Genomic DNA, 19,857 nt, shown 5'->3' with positions numbered 1-19,857 from the left:
CGGAAAGGAGGGGAACCTCTGGGTGAACACCAGCGATTTCCGGTTAAAGTTGTTTTGAATTTTTTTGAAAGCTGGAGCGAGAGATTGGCAGGTACGTACACGACATATAAATGGGGGTGAAATATGATATTTTATGACGTTATTTCTTTATCTAGAAGATCATCGTTGGTGACATTAACGTTTTGGGGTTTTATGTTAGAAAACCGGAAGACTTTAAATCGTATTTTAACGATATGTTACGTTAACTTACCGTGTCGTGTAAAATTGTGTTTCTCTGCTGCTTTTCTTACATTTGCTCCGACACATGCCTTATAGCTCCATTTCTCTCGTAAACACCTGGGTTTTCCTGGCTTTGTTTATATTGTGTAAAAGCTGTTCATTGCTACACAGAAGCTAGCTGGTCGACACTGTATTTGTTGTTGTCAGACATGTCCACGCTGTTCCCCTCTCTCTTCCCCCGGATAACGGAGTCCCTGTGGTTTAACTTGGACCGGCCCTGTGTGGACGAGACCGAGCTGCACCAGCAGGAGCAGCAGCACCAAACCTGGGTAACAAATCACCCCTGGTCTCCTTCTCACTCTCTTCATGCTGATACTTGAACATACTAACACTCCGTCTCCACCGCAGCTGCAGAGCATCGCTGAGAAGGACAACAACCTGATGCCCATCGGGAAACCTATTTTCGAGGTAATGTGAAGGTGTAGCCTTGAAGATATAGTCCGCAGATGCATTTTAAAGGAAAGGTTCAACCAAAAAATTAAAATTCAGTCATTAAAACAACAACCAAAAAACATAAATGGCTCCATACAGCTCATTTGGCGTAATCCCATTCCCTGGAAGCCCCTGGATCCAAAATTCATTTTGTAAAGATGTTATTCGCACCCTCAACGCTTGGTCAAGCTTGTGCAGCAACTTCAGGCAGGGTGCGTGCTAATGCTTTTGGCTTAGCAGCTACAGGGATGATTTCAGCTTGAAAAGGGGAGTAAATAACATATTTTCAAATCAATTTGGGGATCTTATAGCTTCAGGAGACTCGGATTATGCTGGACGAGCTTTATGAAGCGTTTAATTTGACTACAAAATATCAACTGACATTCCACCGTTATCGGTGTGAGTAGATAATGACTGAATATTCATGTTTGGGTGAACTAATCCTATAAATTGACATGCATTGTGCTACAGTGTGAAACATACACTGGTTACATAGTCCCCCGCATTTATGTTGTCTGCCTTCACCTGTCAGCAGGGGGGATATGAAGACGAGGAAGAGGAGGACGACGAGGATGAGGAGGACAGCGAGGAAGACTCTGAAGACGAAGAGGACATGCAGGACATGGATGAGATGAATGACTACAACGAGTCACCCGATGACGGCGAGATCAATGAGGTGCTTTGATGTATGACTTGTATAAAAAAAAAAAAACCCTACAGAGTAAACACTGTCTTTACAAAGTGGAATTAATTCTCTAACATCCTTTTAAAAGCATTGACTTGGATTTTGTTAAAAGTACTTTTTCTGATGGAAGGCACTGTTACTATATTTCTAAAATACTCTGAAATTTAGCTCCCTGTCCTCTCTCCAAACAGAGAAGTACGTTTATTTAATCTGGGTTTGTTTCTTTCTTTCAGGTTGACATGGAGGGACCAGATCAAGACCAAGACCAATGGATGATTTGAGAAAAAAAAGACCATGTTGGTCTTGATGAAGCTGTTTGGCACTGGATATTTTACTTCTTACGTAAAAACATGACTGCAGCCCCTTCAGTCGAGGACACAGATACATTTTATTTTTTTGTGTAAACAGGAAAAGAACACAACTGAATCAAAGCTGTACCAAGGTGCTTTGGAAGCAGATCAGGTAAATTCAGCACAAGTGTCTTATGTCAAGCTTCAGTTTGGACGTCGGTGGAAATAGCTGAGTGTTGCTACCTGGCACACGTTCACATTGTTAAAACACTGGCGGCTGTCGTCTGACTTTTCTTTTAGTTGGAATGTGTGAATCTGTCAAATACACACACACACACACACACACACACACACACACACACACACACACACAAAATGGTATTGTTTTAAATTATGACCTTGTCATATGTTCGGTCATGTGCCACTTCTTGGATAGCCTCCAAACAGCTGACTGAGGTCAAACAACGCTTCAGTCAGCTAAATAATTTGTTACCTATGAAGGAGATGTCACCATATGGTACAATTCTGTTTCAGAGCAGTGTTGTGTATGCTGCTTATCTTTTGTTACAGATATCTGAATTTTCTTAAAAGCTTGTGAAATAGTTTTATGTTCAGACACTTCTTATTGAAAATGCGTTGTAATATTCTTTTACAATGTCAACAGCCATCACCACTGAAGAATCGTAATGTAAATATGCACACACACACTGTCTATCCAATTTCTTATGTTCTGCTAAAGGAGTCCTTACAGACGTGTTGATTATTTGTACTGAAATGAACAGGAGCCTTGATTATTTGTATTAAATTATTTTGATGAAACCAAATTTATTCAGTTTTTTTTATATTTAATGTCTTATTAAAGCAACATTATGTAAATCATGTTGATGTTACAGTGTCTTGTAATAGGGTGAATGGTGTCTCTGTCTCAGCCACTCTGACCCCCATCACTTGTTTCTGCACTATGTAACTCCGGTAAGAGAGTAGGATCACAGCGTTAAATATGTGTCAACATACAAGTTAACAACACATAACATTGTTATGACGTAATGATTCTTGTTTGTAGTCAGCACCTACATTACATCTGACAAACTGTTATGGACCTGGGATTTTTATTAACAACAGTGGCGTTGCACTCAGAAACTGTGGGTGGCGCCGAAGATCCCCAGCAGGAATAAAAATGTGGATGTTGTTTCTGTAAAAATAACTTGTGCACGTGGTGTTACTAAATTTGTACATGACAGTACATTTTCCTGATAGTTCCCTTTTTCACAGAAGAGGGTGCTGTTAGTGAGGTATTTTGAAAGACATTCATGAAGTTTCCTTGAGTTGCCACCCATTGCATCTCTGAATAACTACATACTGAGATGTGACAGTTTTCAGGTGAATCAAACCTTGTAGAGAAGAAGTTACAGTTATGTTTTCCTTCAAAATTTTATTTAAAATTTCTTTGAACATGGGTTATACCCTCATCAATCCATCTCTTGCCACTTCATCTACTTGATTCCCTGGTAAATCAGCTCAGCCATCCCGTCCCTGATGCCTTTGCTGTACTCCAGCATGGCCCGGTGGATCCTCCACTCATACAAGCCGCTCTTACGAATGTGCCTGAGGAACTTTGGAGCTCCGGGGAACAGCACGTTGTCGGCCACAATCATAGATCCTTTTCCCAGCAGACCAGAGCCCTCTAGCATCTGTTACACACACACAGGCAGTATCATTTAACTGGAGGAGTGGATCAGGTGGCAAAATATAATGTATTTATTTAAGAATGATTTGTTTTAGTCACCTGCAGATCAGGGGCATAGCATTTCTTCCAGTGGTCCATGAAGATAAAATCTAGCTTTTCCAAACCATAGTTGGACCTCAGCTGAGGGATCACCTCATCGGATGGCCTCACGATGAGCTCCACCTGGAGAGCACACAGCATGGGTGTCTCAAAGATACAATACTCTTCACATTCAATAAATGAAATGGAAATGTCCCAGATTTATGCAAAACGATAATCATGATTGCCTTTAGATAAGTCATTTGGGGCTTTTAAAATGACTAAAGTGGAGAGCATTTGGATTAAAGGTGACATGTTTCTGCTGTCTCACCGTGTCATCGTCAAACCCTGCCAGGCGGATGATTTTCTCAGCGATGGCAGCATTCCTCTGGTCCATCTCGACGCTGTAGAGCCGGGCACCCAGAGGCAGAGCCCGGGCAATCCGCACGGTGCTGTACCCACAGTGGGCACCCAACTCTAGCACCGTCAAGGGGCTCTGCTCCATCAGCAACCGGTCCAGGATCTTCCCTACATGCAGATGAACCAAACATGTAAAAATCATGCTCATAATCAGGACAGTTGTTGTATAGAGTAAAGGATCTCCTCACCTTTTTTAGGCCCAATGTTGCTGATGAACTCCACCTTGCTGCACCAGATATCGAAGGCATCCAGGATGCTGTCAGGGTCTCCAGGGGTGGCGTGAGTGAGAACATACTGGTAGGCGCGCTCCTCTCGGCTCAGACCAGTAACACAGTCCTTCCATATCCTGACCAGGACCGCCCGATATAACAACACAAAGTAGTAACGGTACTTGATAATCAGTGTCAGGAGGAGGGGAATGAAGGCCAGAGCAATAGCAGGAGACACCATCCTATCCTGCATAAAGAAAAGCACGAGTAAATCCATTATTCATGATATGATACCTTGTTTTAAGGAGCTGGAGGCCATGTGGTGGAGGCCAAAGTTATCTTGAGTAATCAGGTCATGGTTTCTGTAAAGAGACAATCCATCTAACAATCTAGATGGATAAATAGCACTACAGGTAAGGAAATATATGTATTTTTATTTTGGGGTGAAATGTCCCTTTAAAACTAACTGTGCTGCCCTGCAGTGTAAGAAATCAGCGTGATAAGTCTTGCTTAAAACTGGTCACTTTTTTAGTTGGTATTAGACAAGAAGGACATCTGAGGATAAAGAACAACTTTGACAGTCACCAAATCAACTCATTTCCTTAAGCAGCAGCTGAAGTCTCAATATCATTTTCATCAGTCTCACACGCAGGAATTCATGAATACAACTCTTTCTGTGCAGCTGCTGGTGCTCTTATAATGCTCCATGTGTTAAATGATCTAAGCCATGAAAATTATTACAGCAAAACTACAGAAAGCTAAAAAAAAAAACCCTCAAATGAATGCAAAGAAAGAAGAGAAAGAAAGAAGTATACATCACTGTGTCAGGTACATTTGGAAATACTTAAAGATGACAACAACAATTAAGGTAATTTTATTAATCAAATTATCTTTACAAAATTTCAAACGTGACAAACCGTCCTAGTTTTGAACTACACTCGAGCAGACTGCACAGTGACAACCTTTCACGCTTCAGTCCTGTGGTGGATGTGATGCACTGTGCCTCTCTAGATGTTTCTACTGCCTCAGGTAACTGTAGACTCTTCAGGCTTTCTGCACCGCACACAACAGATAATCTAACAAAATATTTGCATCAGACTTAAAGTCTCTCTTACTGTCCCATGAAAAGCTGACATACTCACCTGTTTTGTTAAAAGTCTGGTGAAAGCAGAGCGGCAGCAGCGCGGATGATAATGAAGATTAAAGTGGCTGAGAGGAGTGTAGAAAGACGGAGAGGTGTGCGTGTTTGTAGGAGAAGGTAAGAGACCTGGAGGTGTGAATAATTTATGCATCACATGCAGGACAGTGCATGTCCTGTAATTATTTCCAGTTAACAGACAGTGACAGCAACTAACTCTCTAGCACTTTTTGTCATCTTTGACCCAACAAACAGATAACCTTGTGTCCAGGTATATAGGATAAGAATAGGAGCAGATACAGTGTGACAAAGAGAGGCGGCAAGAAACAGACATTTGATATATCGAGTCAGCATCAACAGGTGTGTGTCTGTGTGGAATCAAATTTCTTTTTTTTTTACTGAGTCATGATGGAAAGCTCAAGGAAGACACACACACATACAGAAGGTGATGTAAGAAATATAATCAAATGTGACTTATGACAGTATTTTAAAAATTTCAGTATAATCATGATAAGTACAAATAGATATAATGAATGAACAAAAAAGACCAAATTCAGCTCTTAATGATTTATTGTTGACATCACATTTAATTTCTCTCTATTCAGTGCTTCTCTTTTGATGTGACTTGAGATTATGGCATCCAAACACGTGATTGTTGTTGTCTTGTCTTTTCACAGTGAGTGTTTTCACTCATCAAAAGACTTTGATGCGACTGTGAAACGAAATGGTAAAATAAAATGTAAAGAAAAACAGGTATTTTATAGTTATTGCTTATGCTTTGTGTAGAAAAGTATTACGATGATGGTAGTGTTAGAAAACATTTTATGATTACAGGAACAAATGCTTCAAACCAAATATGTATCAATAGAAAACTTAGACCCCTGCAAACACTATCAAAACACTTTGATTCTATATATACAAATGTACAAGAAAATACACAAATATCGTCCCAGTTGTAATTACACAACTTTTGCATACCATGTGCAATAGTAACTTTTGAGACAATGCATTACCATCAACGCCTGTGTGAGATTTTTTAAAATGATGGGGTACTTGGTAATTACAAAAAGGGAAACAACAGGGCTTTAATGTATGATTATTTTCAATATTGATTAATCTGCTGATTATTTTTAGGATTAATCTTTTACTCTGTCAAAAAAAGTGTGAAAAATCCTCATCACAATTTCCCAGAGACCAAAGTGACGTTCCCAAATTGCTTCTTTTGTCCGACCAACAGTCTAAAACCCAAAGACATTTAATTTAAGAAAAGCAGCAAGTCCTTACATTTAAGAGGCTGGAACCAGCAAATGTTTGAATTTACTGAAACTATAAAATAATAATCAAAACAGTTGGCAATTAGTTCTTTTGATTGGCTTATTGACTCTCGGGCTCTCTGTCTTTTGTCATTCGTGAACTAATAATCAAAATCAAAAACGCCTACTGGTCAGTTTGCTAAAATGAGGCTGTATTTGACATGAAGGAACACAAACATGGTGAGTAATGGTAAAGTAATCATGATGTCATGATACTTGATGGGACAGAAAATAATCTTCATTTACCAAGTAAGACTTGATTGGTTACTGATTACCTGGAATTTAGCACCTTCTTTAGAGTTAATCAGGAACAATTAATCAAAAGAGTGGCCAGTATGCAGATTTACAGACGTCCGTGAACTAATCTTTAAACACTGGTTCATTTACATAGTATCCAACGGTCTGCATCAACTGATTTATTTAGTGTTATTTGGGACATTTTTGTCAGCAGAACATTGTTCCCAATTTGTTCCCAACTCATTCTTTGATAACTTTAATTTTGGTTGTTGCTATTAACAGCATATTAGGATCACAAAGCAACGTCCAGGGCAGGACTGCAATAGTTACCTCCCTGTCTACAGCTGCAACAGTTAGTTGATAAATCAATTAGTTGATCAAAAGAAAATTAATTGCCAACTATTTTGATCATTGGTTAATCGTTTCTGTCATTTTTCAAGCAAATATGTCAAACATATGCTGGTTCCAGCTTCTTAAACAAGAGGATTTGCTTTTTTTGTTTTGTTTTTATGATGATAAATAAAGAGTCTTCAGGTTTTGGACTGTTGGTTGGACAAAAGCAGCAATTTGAAGAAGTCACCTTGGGTTCTGGGAAACTGTAATGAGCATTTTTCAAAATTCTTTTGAAATAATCAGCAGATTAATTGGTCATGAAAATAATTGATGCAGCCCTATCTACAGCTCTGGGCAGGACTGTTTAAGGAGACCTCTGATAAACTTCTTCAGCTCCTTGTCCCCTCTGGTCCACTTCACCAGTCGAGTCAGCACCAGTCTTCCCTCATCAGCCTGAGCCAGGGCCAGGTACCATCCACCCTGGGCCCCTGCTTGTCTCTTATCCGTCTGCTCCTCCTCTAACCCCCTGTCTACGATTGTCTCCGCAGAGTCTAAGCCAGGACAAGTACAGGTACCTCCTTCTTGCAGCCACAAAGCATTGTGGGCCATTGCGCCTCCGACCCCTTCTGCCCTCTCCGCACCTCCCCCTGCCCACCTGAGGATGCGGCTGCGGGCCGTAGGCACCAGCTGACGGTCCCCTCCCACTGTCGACACACTTCCCAGACGCATCTTAAATGCTGCGATAGAGACAGAGAGAACTTTCAGACATATTATACTGTTTTGTATTAACACAGATGGTTGGATGCTGTTCTGCTCCATTCCCGAAGAAAAAGGGATGTACTTTGCAACCTATGGTATCTAAATCACTTTGCTCTCACCATATGAACTGCGGCAGAAGTTTTCCTGGATGTCAGTCTCTCCTTCAGCAGCCAGACTACAGGCATCACAGATAACACTCCCTGGGGGGAGGAAAAGGTGGGAGTGGTTTTAGCATTAACATTAGATAACTGAAAAATGTTGAACAAAGTCACTTTGACTGGTGGGACTGTTGTCGTTGAGCAGAAACTCCAGGATCAAGGCATGTAAAGCAATTCTAAGAAAAGATTGGAATAAACTGCAATGAAAGCCAGAGCGAAATGTAGATGTTACAACAGCAAAAATAAACAAACTAAAGAAATAACTTTCAAAAGCTATATGCATTATATCCCAGCACCTTGGGCCGTACACAATCTGTGCATTATTTGTACTGCAGCCTGACTGATTATGACCTTGTGAGACTGACACCAATATCAATATTAGAGTTAAACTTTTTGAAGGACCCTTACAATTTGGTTATTTAACTATTGTGAAAGTAGAAAACAATTATGCACACACTCTGGTTCCGTGAGCATTTTTTTTTTTACTATTTTAATCATGTTTTGGTGATCTTGAAGAAGGCCTGAGGGCCAATACGTCATTAAGTCCAAAAAGAAAAATGCATATGGAGACAGCGTATGCCACTTTTGTACTTCCTAGTTTACTTCATGTTTTCAGATACTGCGGTTAAACATTTAGCAGCACGCTGGCTGAATAACTATCTAACGAAGGCTTTCCAAATGAACTCAAACATATCTTTAACATCTGCTGTTGACGTTTCTTGTCGCTTGTTTGCTGATACCGATATCTGTCACAAGCTATTGGCCGATGATACTGGCACGCTGATATCGGTTGAATCCAATGTGTGCATTGTACAGAACTATGTTTGTATGAATGGTATAGCATTGGTGGTGTAGGGCACCGAGAGAGTATTGTGAATTTATGGGGGACACTGCAGTGGATATAGTGCAAAAAAACTTGTATTGGCAGACCATAAACACAACACACTCAAACATGAACATGAAAAATGTGTTTATGAGTTCACTGTTAAGATATTTGATGGTGAAAGTGTTTCTGAGATAGTGTGAGAGGTTAAAGTTATCATAGTTAAGTAAAAAGTTAGAAAGCCTGACAGAGATATCTGTCCTCTGACCTTTCAGGGCCTCCTCGCGCCTGACCTCCTCCACCGTCCGCCCCTCGTGCTCTCCGGTTGCCGGGATACAGAGCTCGGTCCCTCGCGGGAACCGGGTACAGTTGAACATCTCCGGCCAGGGGAACCCGAACGCGCTCATGACGGGCACGCAGCCGTCCCGCACCGCCTCGCACAGGCTCCTGCAGGGGCTGACCGGCCCGCTGTACTCCGGCAGACACACCGGAGCGAACAGCGAGCACAGGAACTTCTTGGTGTCCCGGTGGCACAGCTTGGAGATGAGGGGCAGCCAGGCCGCCGACTGCTGCTGGGCCTCCCTCAGGGTGTCATGGCCGAGCAAGTTGGGGACCCGCATGTGCCTGTAGCCGATCCCGTGGCACAGAGACAGGGTGCTCGGGATGGGTTTACACACCGAGCGGACCGAGGAGCTGAACCCGAGCGACGGCGGCCCGAGCTGGGCAGGAACCACGGTGTCAGACGCATGAGAACCGCCAAACAAGAGCATAAAGCTGAGCACAGAGACTAACATAGCTGTGTTTGTTCCTGGGAGAGCAGACTGGAGGCGACAGAGCTGCTGCACTTCTGCCTGGACTTGACCGGCCTGAAGGTGTAAACGAAGAGGTGTGGAGGAAACGGGGGGTTAATGAGAGGGCAGGCGCCTCCCAGCCATCAGACTGGCGTCTGCCTCCACACCTCACGGTGCCAGCGGCGGCATGTTGTCAGAGACATGACAGAGAGTCTCTTTTAATACCGTGTTTCTTTAGTGCAAACTGTGGTTGACACCGAGCAGGAAAAGTGAACTACTCCAGTGAAGTATAATCACCATTTTGCCCTGTACAGTCAAACTATACTTTAAAGGGGGGACTGTGTAGTTTTGGAGAAGACATTAAAACTCAGAATTTTAATATTTACAACATTAATGAGGTAATAATACAAACTCAGAAATATGTATTTTTTTCCATAACAGAATAAACAAGCTGTTCTCAGAGGAAAATAAGGTCCCAGAACACTGTTTGAAGCCAGAAAGGTGGCAGGGTCTGCCACATATAAATGAAGTAAAACAGTATGAAATTGTGTTGTCCTCTAAGATTAGTTTGTTTATTCAGTCATGAAAACAAAGAGAGTTTGTTTATTTAGATTGTTTAGACATAAAAAAAATCAGTCATGAAGTTTTTCTATTCTGATTGAAATTTCTTTCCCAAAACTACATAATGCATCTTTAAACTTTGGTGTAAGCTACATAATGTGTCAATATAAATCCTGCACACTGTGTATAATATGTCCAGGCTATGTATGTACACATGCATTTAATACAGCCATGATATGTACACATATTGGTCAAATATTTATTCTATATTTCTTTGCACCACTGTTATTGCTTCTTTGCAATGCTAGTACTTTTTACAGAACGGTTGTCTGTCATTTGTGCATATGATTTTGTGGAAATTAATGTTACTGTGTGGATTAGGATTACATGAAGCTAAACAGTGCAACTTTCAATTCAGGATGCTGCTCGTTCAGTCCAAAAATCTTTTTCTTTTTGTCTCTGAATCCAGGTCTTTGCTTGGTGATGTCTGCCATTGAAGTAGTAAATTATTGTTTTTTGTGCTGGATTACTTTCTATTTTAATGTTTGTTTTGTTTGTACTATCATGCCTGTATTCATTTAATTTCACACAGTATATTTATATAGTTTGCTTGTGTTTGCAAGACACTTATAATTAACTCGGAAGTATTCACAAACGTTTCTCGTAAGAGACGAAACAATATGATTGTGTGATGCGATGTATGACAAGCTTTGAAAAACACTGTCTGTATTGTGAAATGAGTCACTAGAACTAAAATCTAACTTGTGTGTCAGTCGGAGAAGCACTGTGTGTGGTTCTCTGTCATCACACTCAGCCAGAAGGCATCAGTGAGCCTTTCATGTTGTTCCAGGGTGAAACATGCCTCGTCCTGTTCCCTTCTCCTGCAGCTGTCTATTTGATTATGCTCAGTCGTAGCCTCTTATAGATTAAGACATCTTGAGTTTGATTAAACATTTGCAATGTTTGCATATGACTAAACTTGCTACACTCTTTCAGAGAAAAAGTAGAGAAAACACTGCTTGAGCAGGTTGAATTGTCAGTGTGCTAGATTATAGCGCAGTGCATGAAAGCTACATTTGTCACATGAAGGACTGCACCTGGCTACTTTTCAGAGTAAATAATACATTTCATATTTATGTCAAGATCATACCAGTAGGGAGTTTAAACAGTAGCTATACTGCACAATATCAAAACACTTTTTGGGTTAATGGATCAATAATTCAACACTCTACAAGCATGGCTGAATTGACCTGTCAGGGCACAAGGGCAATATTCACTGTTGGGTCCCTGCTGCCCTCTGTTAGGCCCACCCTGTCATTCCCAAGTTCCTACTGAGTCCAGTGCACACAGCAGATTATACACCCAAAGCTATAGGTCAGTCAACACTCCTACGATGAATGAGTATTTCTTGTTTATGCACTGCATGATGCAAAAACTATGAATCTGTCTTTAAGGGGCTCCTCTCATGCAGTTTGGTCTTGCTCACAAAGGACAAATTATTTTTTTAAATGTAATAAAATATTTACATTTTTTCGGGAATGTTAATCTTTTCCATCTGTTTTTTTCCCCCGAAAAACAAAGCTCACGTTTGAAAAATCCCCCGTCACGTGACGAAGGCCGCAGCTGCCTCTCAAATACCGGAAGTGGTCCCTATGTTGTTGCACCAGAGCTGCTGTCATGTGATAGCTCGTCCGAGGAGCTGCTGCTGTTGACAGTAGCTTCCTACCTTTAGATGAAGCTCAAGTAAAACCACGCCGGGGAGAAGTTTTATGTTTTGTTGGAGAAGATAAACACGTCTCGTTTCTGACGGAGAACAGGGAAGCTGGGGTTGTGTAGCTTCGCCCCTCGGACGCTGTCATGGGTTGCTGTTACAGCAGCGAGAACGAGACCACAGAGCAGGTAGTTAGCTGCTAGCTGGCTAAAACTGTCCCTTTAATAACCATGTTTTTATGAAGCAGCGACGTGCGAGATGTTATCTTTTATTCAGCCATGATGTTTTATGCATGATTTGCAGCTGATTAATGTGTGACGAATTTACCAAGTGGTTGTTTTTAAGTAGTTAAAGTGAAAGTGACACCTGAAAAGCAGCTTTAGCATGCTAGCCTAAGCCTTCGTGAAAGGCCTGGCCCAGGGCAGGCTGAGAAGTTGGCACTCACATGAAAAACGATCATAGGGAAGAAGCCCCACACATCTGTGAGGGCAAAGAAACGCGTTTTGAAGATAAATGTAGGCTACATATGAGAACTTATTTACAGCTACTTTAAAGATTAGCAGCACAGGACAATTAATGGTTTAGTTACATTCTTGTTTGTTTGTTTTCAAGTAATCTGTAAATAATTAAACTACTAGTAAATGAAGTACAGTAGTAGTACTGAATTGTGATACAAACGTGCCCACCGACGACAGAAGGAGTAGATATTCTGGTCCATGGTCTTGTTGTGTTTTGTGTCATATGACTGTCAAGATTTCCTGGTATTTTTGGTTTAAGGAAACAAGTCAGTTCTTCCTTCACTTAGTAAGCTGCCCTCACGTGCAGTTGTCTGGTCCAATAGCATAAGGAGCACAGTAGTAAGACATATCTATCCTATATTGTACCTGTGTTACTAATATGTATTTGTCTGAAAATGTAACCTTGCCTCATTTAATATAGTATAATCATCAGTTAAACCCAGTCCAATTCGTCCAGTTGGTTCAAATCAGTGTGAACTTGATTAGAGTTAGTCATTCAGATAGAAGTCCAGTTTTACTGGCAACAAGGAAGCTATGTATGATCAGTGATTAACTTTGGCTCTAGCTGTTGTAGTTGGATTAAATATTTGTTTCTTGTGAGGTTTGACTGTGAGTGGAAGATTGGTGAAACTGATCTGAGAGCAGGTTCTGTAAGGAATAGTGATACCTCAGTTTCCTCACATTCTCTAATTATTAATGGTAACAAACTACTTTTTGTACCCATTGGAGAAACCACTTCTAACGGGTCACACTGTTATCCATTGTTTTCTTATGTCATGCTCAATTAAGTAAACATTACTTCAGGCACTCTTGTTGCTATACATCTTAACTTCATTTGTTTAACTGCCATTAGCTAAAAATAACTTTGTAATTATGAATTTGTATTCTGCTCGACCTTTTCTAGGACCCTGATGAACGTAAGCCGCTGATCCCCCACCCGAACCCTGTCAGCAAACCCCCAAATGGGACCGACTGGCTCACTCCCAGTGTCCCCTCAGCGCGGACAGATGAACAGGCCCTCCTCACATCCATCCTCACCAAGACAGCACAGTAAGTCATGCTTGCATAGCTGATTCAGATTCTGCATATTTCCTAATAATAATAAAGCACTTTCATGTGGTTCTTTTAATAAACCTGCCATTATTTCCTTTCTGTCAGGAACATCATTGATGTCTCAGCAGCTGACTCCGTCATGATGGAGCAGCATGAATACATGGACAAAGCTCGGCAATACAGGTATGTGGGTGAGCTGTTGGGTAATCGTTGTTGTGGAAGGTTGCTGCTGCTCTGCAGTTTTCTGTTTTGTTTTATGTGTATGGATATGGGAAGCGTGTGGGTCTCTGTTTGGACAAGCGTTGGCTTTTAAAATGAGACGAATTTGTGTGCATTGCACTCATCTGAAGATGGTTGTTAAGCAGCTGAATCATACAAGTAGGTAAGCTATCATGGGTGTTTTAGTTGCGAGAGCCATATAATGATAATGGCCTTAGTTGAGTTTTTGTGCGCTTTTGTGCTGTCTTTACTGTATGGTGCTTTGCGGTGTGTATTCTGGTTGTAGCTCAATCATTTAAAGGTTAAGGAAAAGACAACTTAACCTGGCATACACAAGTTTATTGCCAAGTTTGTTGACCACCATCAACGTTTTAGATTGGTTCTCTATAAACTTCCCTTGCACTTCCACTCCATCTCTCACGGGGCATGAAAGTAATGCTGACTGGTGATCCAGTTTGGCAACATTTCTATCTGTGTTCATGTCTCCATTACAGACTAAATTTATGAATAAACTAAGGTTTTGTCCTGTGAGTTCGGTTGTTGTCACTTGGAGGAAAATGTTTAGCAATCTGGTTGTCTTTGCGACAGCGGTGGCAACAATAATACCACTTTGGAAATGCGAGGGGGGAAAAGTTGTCTGTTTCAAAAGTGAGCCAGGTGTGTATCCAGAAGCATGTACTGATTGGTTGGGACACATGGTTGGTGCTGGCTTCAATGTAGGTGGGAAAACTGAAACTGTTTACAATGTTTGAAATTTCTACACCAACCCAGTGACTCGAGAGGGAGATGGAGGAAGTGATTCAACCAGAAAATTGCAACACCTTAGGCCTCAAACTTTACCTTAAACCTCAGATGTAGTGACACAGCAGCTTTGTTTAGGCTAAAACACACGAGAGACAAGGTGATGTGTGGTGGACAAACTGTTTTAAAGTCTAAACTGCAGTTTAGGTAATGATGGAGCAATAGTCTTATTAAACGTGTGTTTATTTTATGTTTCAGTACAAAGCTGGCTATGTTGAGCAACAGTCTGCCACAGAAGAAAGCCCTTGCTCTCCCCTCCCTCACCAGCCAGCCCCACCAAGTGCTTGCGAGTGACCTGGTGCCATACTCAGATGTTCAGCAGGTAATCAATCGTACACTAACACACAAGAAATATGTTGGCATGTGCTGTTTTGTTGTTGGCTACATCTAACACCAGGAGGAAATGGTATGCAACATGTTACTGTTTGGTATTTCAGTGTTGGGAGGCATGACGAAATGTGTGGCTTAAAAGAAACTTAACCCTTTTCTGTTACTGCTTTTGCCTTCGACTATTCTTGTTTTATTCAGTAAAATTGTGTATATGACTTATTTTGCATAAACACATAAACTCTTAACTGTCTTCCTCTTTCTTTTCAGGTGTCCAAGATAGCAGCCTACGCTTACAGTGCAATTTCTCAAATCAAAGTGGATGCTAAAGAAGAACTGGTGGTCCAGTTTGCCATTCCCTGATTCTGCAACTCTGGCCTGCATATTGTTCCTCCCATCCTGCTCTCTCTCTCTCTCGCTCTCTCTCTCTGTCACCTCTACATCCTCACCCTCCACTCCAGCTCACCCTTTATTAAAGCATCTTGGTCCTTGTGCTTCTTAGCTATGCCTCTAACTGCTACAAAGACAGAGATGATGTAGGATTGCACCCCATGGCTGTTATTTAGTGTTTACTGTAAATGGGCCACTGGGGTGTGATCTGATATTTACAGCAACAAGGCCTCCTCTGTATGTGTGGATCACAGGCTCTCTCAGAACCAACTGTGGAAAAACCATCACTCATCCTTCTTGGTGATCTCTCTTATCTCTTTTTAGGTTTTCAGGGCTGTCTCAGTATCTTTGTTTTATTTTCTCTAGCCTGTATACTCGGGCCACACGGCAGACTGTTCTCCGAAGAAAAACAAGAATATACAGTTTCATAACCTGGGACAGAGCTGTTGGATTTTGGAACAGGAGAAATGAGAAATCTGTGTGGCAAGGAGGAATAGAAATGATCACAGTACCATAGGTGCGAGTGCAATGGTTGAGTATTTTAGCTGTTTACCTGGATATAAAACTTGCAACCTGGCTTTAATTTTGCACTTCATATGTCTTTAACTCTGCTAAGTTGTCCTTGGATGACAACAACAACAAAAAGGTAAAAATCTGAACTTAAAAAAGGAGAATATGTTCAATATTAATATGTCATAATTTAAAAGGTTGTTATCCTATAGCCACGATGAAGGCTGGCTAGGTTTGAGCATCAACATTAAGTCAACTTTTGGCATGTTTCACTTCAGCCTAAACATGAACCAGTAAACCAATCTGACTTGAGTGAGTTTCATTGTTTGTTTGTTTTTTCTCACTGTACTTATGTTTAGAAAGTGACAGTGAATCAGGCCTGGTTGGTTAGGCGTGTCCAGTTTGTCACTCCAGTTGAGGCCAAATCATGAGTGCAAACGCATGCAGGAGGAGGGGGGTGCTGGGTGGGACTACTTTTGTCACGAGATGGAGCTTTCTTGGGGCACACGTTCTCCAGTTTACAGACAGTAATGTGTCTTCTTCAGTTTTCTAGCACTAACAAAATGAGCTGGCAGACTCTTTAAATCAAATCCCAGAACTTCATGTATCTAATATGTAGGAGTAGATGCATACAGAGATGAAGGGGGTTGGTGTGTGGAGGGTGCAGGGACAGATATCGTGCATTCATGCCTTCTATGTATAGAATTTTCCGATTGAGTATAAAAAAACAGATGACGGATTGTATGAATTTCCTCTTTTCGTAGAGAGTTCATTGGTCAGGATTGGTTATGATCTTGTGGTGACGACGAAACGTTTTTACGAAACGCAAGAACACTTTTAAGGCTTGCGTTTGTCGACTTTTAAAAAAAAGCTTTTCGCTGCAGATTGTTATATGATTGAGTGGTTCATATTAATCAGAAAACTAACCATTGTAGCAGTGTGGGAGAGCGTTAACAATCTATGTACCACCACCGCAGATAAAATGATCCGAGACCTTTTTTGTGATTATTTATTTGTGTTTTTAAATGTATATTTGCTCTTCGGAGGAGAGCATGCGACTGTATGCGTGGGCAGGGAGCACGGTGAGCCGCTCTTGAGTCTCTAAAGGGATGATCTGCAACCTGGCTGTGATTATTTCAACCACGCTTTTGATTTGAGCTTTTTTGCAATGGGTTCTTGGCATTTTTTTTTTTTTTTCAGTTTTTGTTTGTTACTCAACTGTGTTATACTACCTGAAATATGTTTGTAATATCTTAGGCTAGTACCAAAAAGTTTTAAGAGTTTGTTTTTTCTTTTTTGTTTGTTTGTTTTTTGGTTTAATTAATTCATTAAAAATTTTCAACATAAGCACTTGTGACTTATTATGTAAATCTTCCAATATGATGTACAGATCATTCAGTGACATTAGCCTCCGTGTTATTGAAAAAGAATGACCATTTTGGATGGCTAAAGCATTGACTTTTCAGACTATCCAATAATAAACTGTTCACTCAAGCAGTTCAAAATAAAACATAAGCATTAAAAACAATGCTGATTTCAACACAGATATACAGACAAACATACAATACATTCATATTTTTGAGGTTTTCCTGAAAAGGATGTGGAGCACAAAACATTTTGGATATGAACCAGCAGTCACTGGACAGTCTTCCTGCTGCGGTTGTTGCTGTGATGCCAAACCTTCGCCATGACTCGCTCCTGGCTTGTCACAGCACTGAAATCCATTGCCTTTAACCGAGGCAGAGCAGAAATCACACGACTCCTGAATGCACAAAAAAACACATTGATACATGTGAACAAAAAGGTTTACACACAGTTTGTGTAAACTTTGAAAAGGTGACCTTATCTCTTCCTTGCTAATGCTACACACACACACACACGCACACACGCACACACACACTATGAGAAACTCTAGACTTTTGACCAGCAGTCCCTCTTTCTTTCGCTGTGTGTTTGTAACCAGTGTTGCTACGCAGACTAGGATATGTAATATGAGCTTGATCTGCATTTAAGCACCTGTCCCAATGTTCTGCACCTACATGCTTGCCAAGCATTCGAGCCTCTCATAGACACACACATTGACACCCTTGCACTCATGTAGCATAAGTGAAAAACCCTCACTCTGCAGCTCTGAAGTGTTTGACAGTATGAGGTGCTGACTTTGACTGTATTTGGTCCTGGTCTCGGCAAACTACCAGCTGTTGTGGATAACTGCCGGGTGCTTATGATCACCATGCTTATTCACATTCAGTTTTTATAAATGAACAACAAAACAATGGCTGAGAATTAAAAATGTCTCACATCTAAGCAGGATGTGTGTGTAACTGTTTGTGGTGAATTTGTTCCACCTGTAAGCGTTGTTGGTTTCTAGGACATTCCCATGCAGAGTGATGGTGTGCAGATGTGGCAGCACTCCCAGCCTGTCCACCTCTGATAGAATAAAAATGCTGTTGCCGTGAAGATACAACACACGCAGTTCGTGCAGCTCGCACAAAACCTGCAACACAGGAACATACATATTGCAGGTTTATTTTGACGTAAAGAAGACAATTCTGCAAGCAAACATGCAAATAAGACACAGAGAGAAGGGAGCTTACTTGATCTATGTGTGAGATTTTGTTGAAGGAGAGGTCCAGCCAGGCGAGCAGGGAAGGCTCAGCCAGGAAGTGTCTAACAGGCTTCTGGAGGTCATGAAGCTCAGTGATGTCGTTGTTACTGAGACGCAGGGAGCGACTTTGGTACTTCATCTCTGAATTTCTCTTTAAAGGCCGCAGACTGGTGCGTGGTTCCTCTATCCATGCACCTGAGACCGCGAATAAAAATACATACAGAAAATATTCATTACTTGTTTGTTGATTTCTTTGATTTGAAAGGGCATCTACATTGATATATTCATTATTTAGTAGATTAAATGCTTAAAATGGTATTAGAGAGAAGAATAATACAGCCTATATGTACATGTGTATGACAAACTATGTACATAGATATACTGAAAAATTATTTCTGAGGTGTACTTATTATTAATTATTTTGATTACACTGTGATTCACTGTTACGTGCAGCCATTACAACAAAGGTGCAGTTATTCCTTAATAATAATGTTAATACAGGAAATAAACAGTTATGTTGAGTACTATAAGGTGAAACTAAAACGTATTTCAGGAATATGATAGAGTGTACTACCTGCCAAACTGCTGATTTGTTTAAAAGACAAATCCACTGGAGCTCCATACATATTCACACCTGTTCACTCACCTGTGGGAGGACAGTGACGTCATGGTTTGACCCAGTAATTCCCCAGAAGCACCAGTAATTTGCAACTATAAATGATACATTTCTATGGTACATCATCCACACAAGCACACATTTCCCAATTCTGCCCGATTTGTATTTGAACTACCTTAATGAACTTCACAAATATGATATACTTACCAACAAACTACGGAAACCTATTACAGTAACAGTCCTCTAAACTTAAGTTATTTAGAAATCCGTATTTCGATGTGACATATAGCGTTAGCTAAACATTTAGCCTTGCCGAAGAGACAACAACCCGTCTCCAAGGAAACGACCCGGTTCATTGTGGGACTTGTAGTTGGATTACAGTATCTGTGTAGATTACAGGGTTTGCCCACTGGCTTCTAGTAAAATATGAATATTTTGTGATTTTTAATTTGTCGCCGTGATAATACCCGGCTAACAATGACCGATGTGTTCGTTTACACAAATCGGTGTTTGTGTGTAGGATGATTCTCTTGCTTGCTGGAAACACATTTAAATTCAATACCGGTGTTGTATCGAGCTCTGTTTCCTCGTCGAGACGCGTTTCCCCTAGTCCCGCCCCCTTCCGGAATGACCCGATGGGCGAAGGAAGCGCGCGTTCACAAAAAGCTCGCCCCCGAGCTGTTGTGCTCGTACTACAGAGGCAGTGTGGAGAGAGCTGAGGTTCAAAACTGACTTTTGTTAGCGAGTTGTATCTGAAGATGTTGAATTGTAGAAGTGAAATCCAAATTTCATGACTGTCTAGTTATATTTTTAAACTGGGACAACAGCACATATGTTTGTGTTTTTATGTCTTTATTAACACAACCAACTACTGTTATTTCTATCAATAAAAAATATTATATTTGTGAGAG

At 40.9% G+C, this 19,857-nt stretch overlaps 5 protein-coding genes across 6 annotated transcripts; 2 read left to right on the top strand and 3 right to left on the bottom strand.

Annotated features, from left to right (window-relative positions):
* anapc15 (anaphase promoting complex subunit 15) lies at positions 1-2,565 on the top strand. 2 transcript variants are annotated; one of them, XM_084350994.1, is made up of 5 exons: positions 1-91; positions 427-548; positions 628-687; positions 1,247-1,387; positions 1,630-2,565. In XM_084350994.1, the coding sequence occupies exons 2-5, from the start codon at positions 429-431 to the stop codon at positions 1,675-1,677; spliced, it is 369 nt and encodes a 122-aa protein (XP_084207120.1). In that variant the 5' UTR covers positions 1-91; positions 427-428; the 3' UTR covers positions 1,678-2,565. The 2 variants fall into 2 exon arrangements, with proteins under 2 accessions (XP_084207120.1, XP_084207119.1); XM_084350993.1 differs by having other exon boundaries at positions 3-91; positions 1,244-1,387.
* Positions 2,566-3,160: 595 nt separating this feature from the next.
* tomt (transmembrane O-methyltransferase) lies at positions 3,161-7,805 on the bottom strand. Its single transcript, XM_084350103.1, has 5 exons — positions 7,757-7,805; positions 4,060-4,327; positions 3,783-3,979; positions 3,473-3,595; positions 3,161-3,377 (listed from the first exon to the last, which is right to left on the bottom strand). The coding sequence occupies exons 2-5, from the start codon at positions 4,319-4,321 to the stop codon at positions 3,180-3,182; spliced, it is 780 nt and encodes a 259-aa protein (XP_084206229.1). The 5' UTR covers positions 4,322-4,327; positions 7,757-7,805; the 3' UTR covers positions 3,161-3,179.
* Positions 5,771-11,277, bottom strand: sfrp2l (secreted frizzled-related protein 2 like). Its single transcript, XM_084350102.1, has 3 exons — positions 9,110-11,277; positions 7,980-8,060; positions 5,771-7,838 (listed from the first exon to the last, which is right to left on the bottom strand). The coding sequence occupies exons 1-3, from the start codon at positions 9,633-9,635 to the stop codon at positions 7,444-7,446; spliced, it is 1,002 nt and encodes a 333-aa protein (XP_084206228.1). The 5' UTR covers positions 9,636-11,277; the 3' UTR covers positions 5,771-7,443.
* A 569-nt stretch (positions 11,278-11,846) lies between these two features.
* Positions 11,847-17,069, top strand: lamtor1 (late endosomal/lysosomal adaptor, MAPK and MTOR activator 1). The gene is made up of 5 exons (XM_084350105.1): positions 11,847-12,092; positions 13,327-13,472; positions 13,581-13,658; positions 14,694-14,817; positions 15,093-17,069. The coding sequence occupies exons 1-5, from the start codon at positions 12,051-12,053 to the stop codon at positions 15,183-15,185; spliced, it is 483 nt and encodes a 160-aa protein (XP_084206231.1). The 5' UTR covers positions 11,847-12,050; the 3' UTR covers positions 15,186-17,069.
* An 11-nt stretch (positions 17,070-17,080) lies between these two features.
* lrrc51 (leucine rich repeat containing 51) lies at positions 17,081-19,472 on the bottom strand. Its single transcript, XM_084350104.1, has 5 exons — positions 19,154-19,472; positions 18,905-18,976; positions 18,320-18,525; positions 18,071-18,219; positions 17,081-17,484 (listed from the first exon to the last, which is right to left on the bottom strand). The coding sequence occupies exons 2-5, from the start codon at positions 18,954-18,956 to the stop codon at positions 17,358-17,360; spliced, it is 534 nt and encodes a 177-aa protein (XP_084206230.1). The 5' UTR covers positions 18,957-18,976; positions 19,154-19,472; the 3' UTR covers positions 17,081-17,357.
* Between the last annotated feature and the right edge of the window lie 385 nt (positions 19,473-19,857).

Source organism: Pagrus pagrus, assembly GCF_965226575.1.
Source record: "Pagrus pagrus genome assembly, chromosome: 4".
NCBI classification, from domain to species: Eukaryota; Metazoa; Chordata; class Actinopteri; order Spariformes; family Sparidae; genus Pagrus; species Pagrus pagrus.
This window is presented reverse-complemented; position numbering and strand designations above follow the sequence as displayed.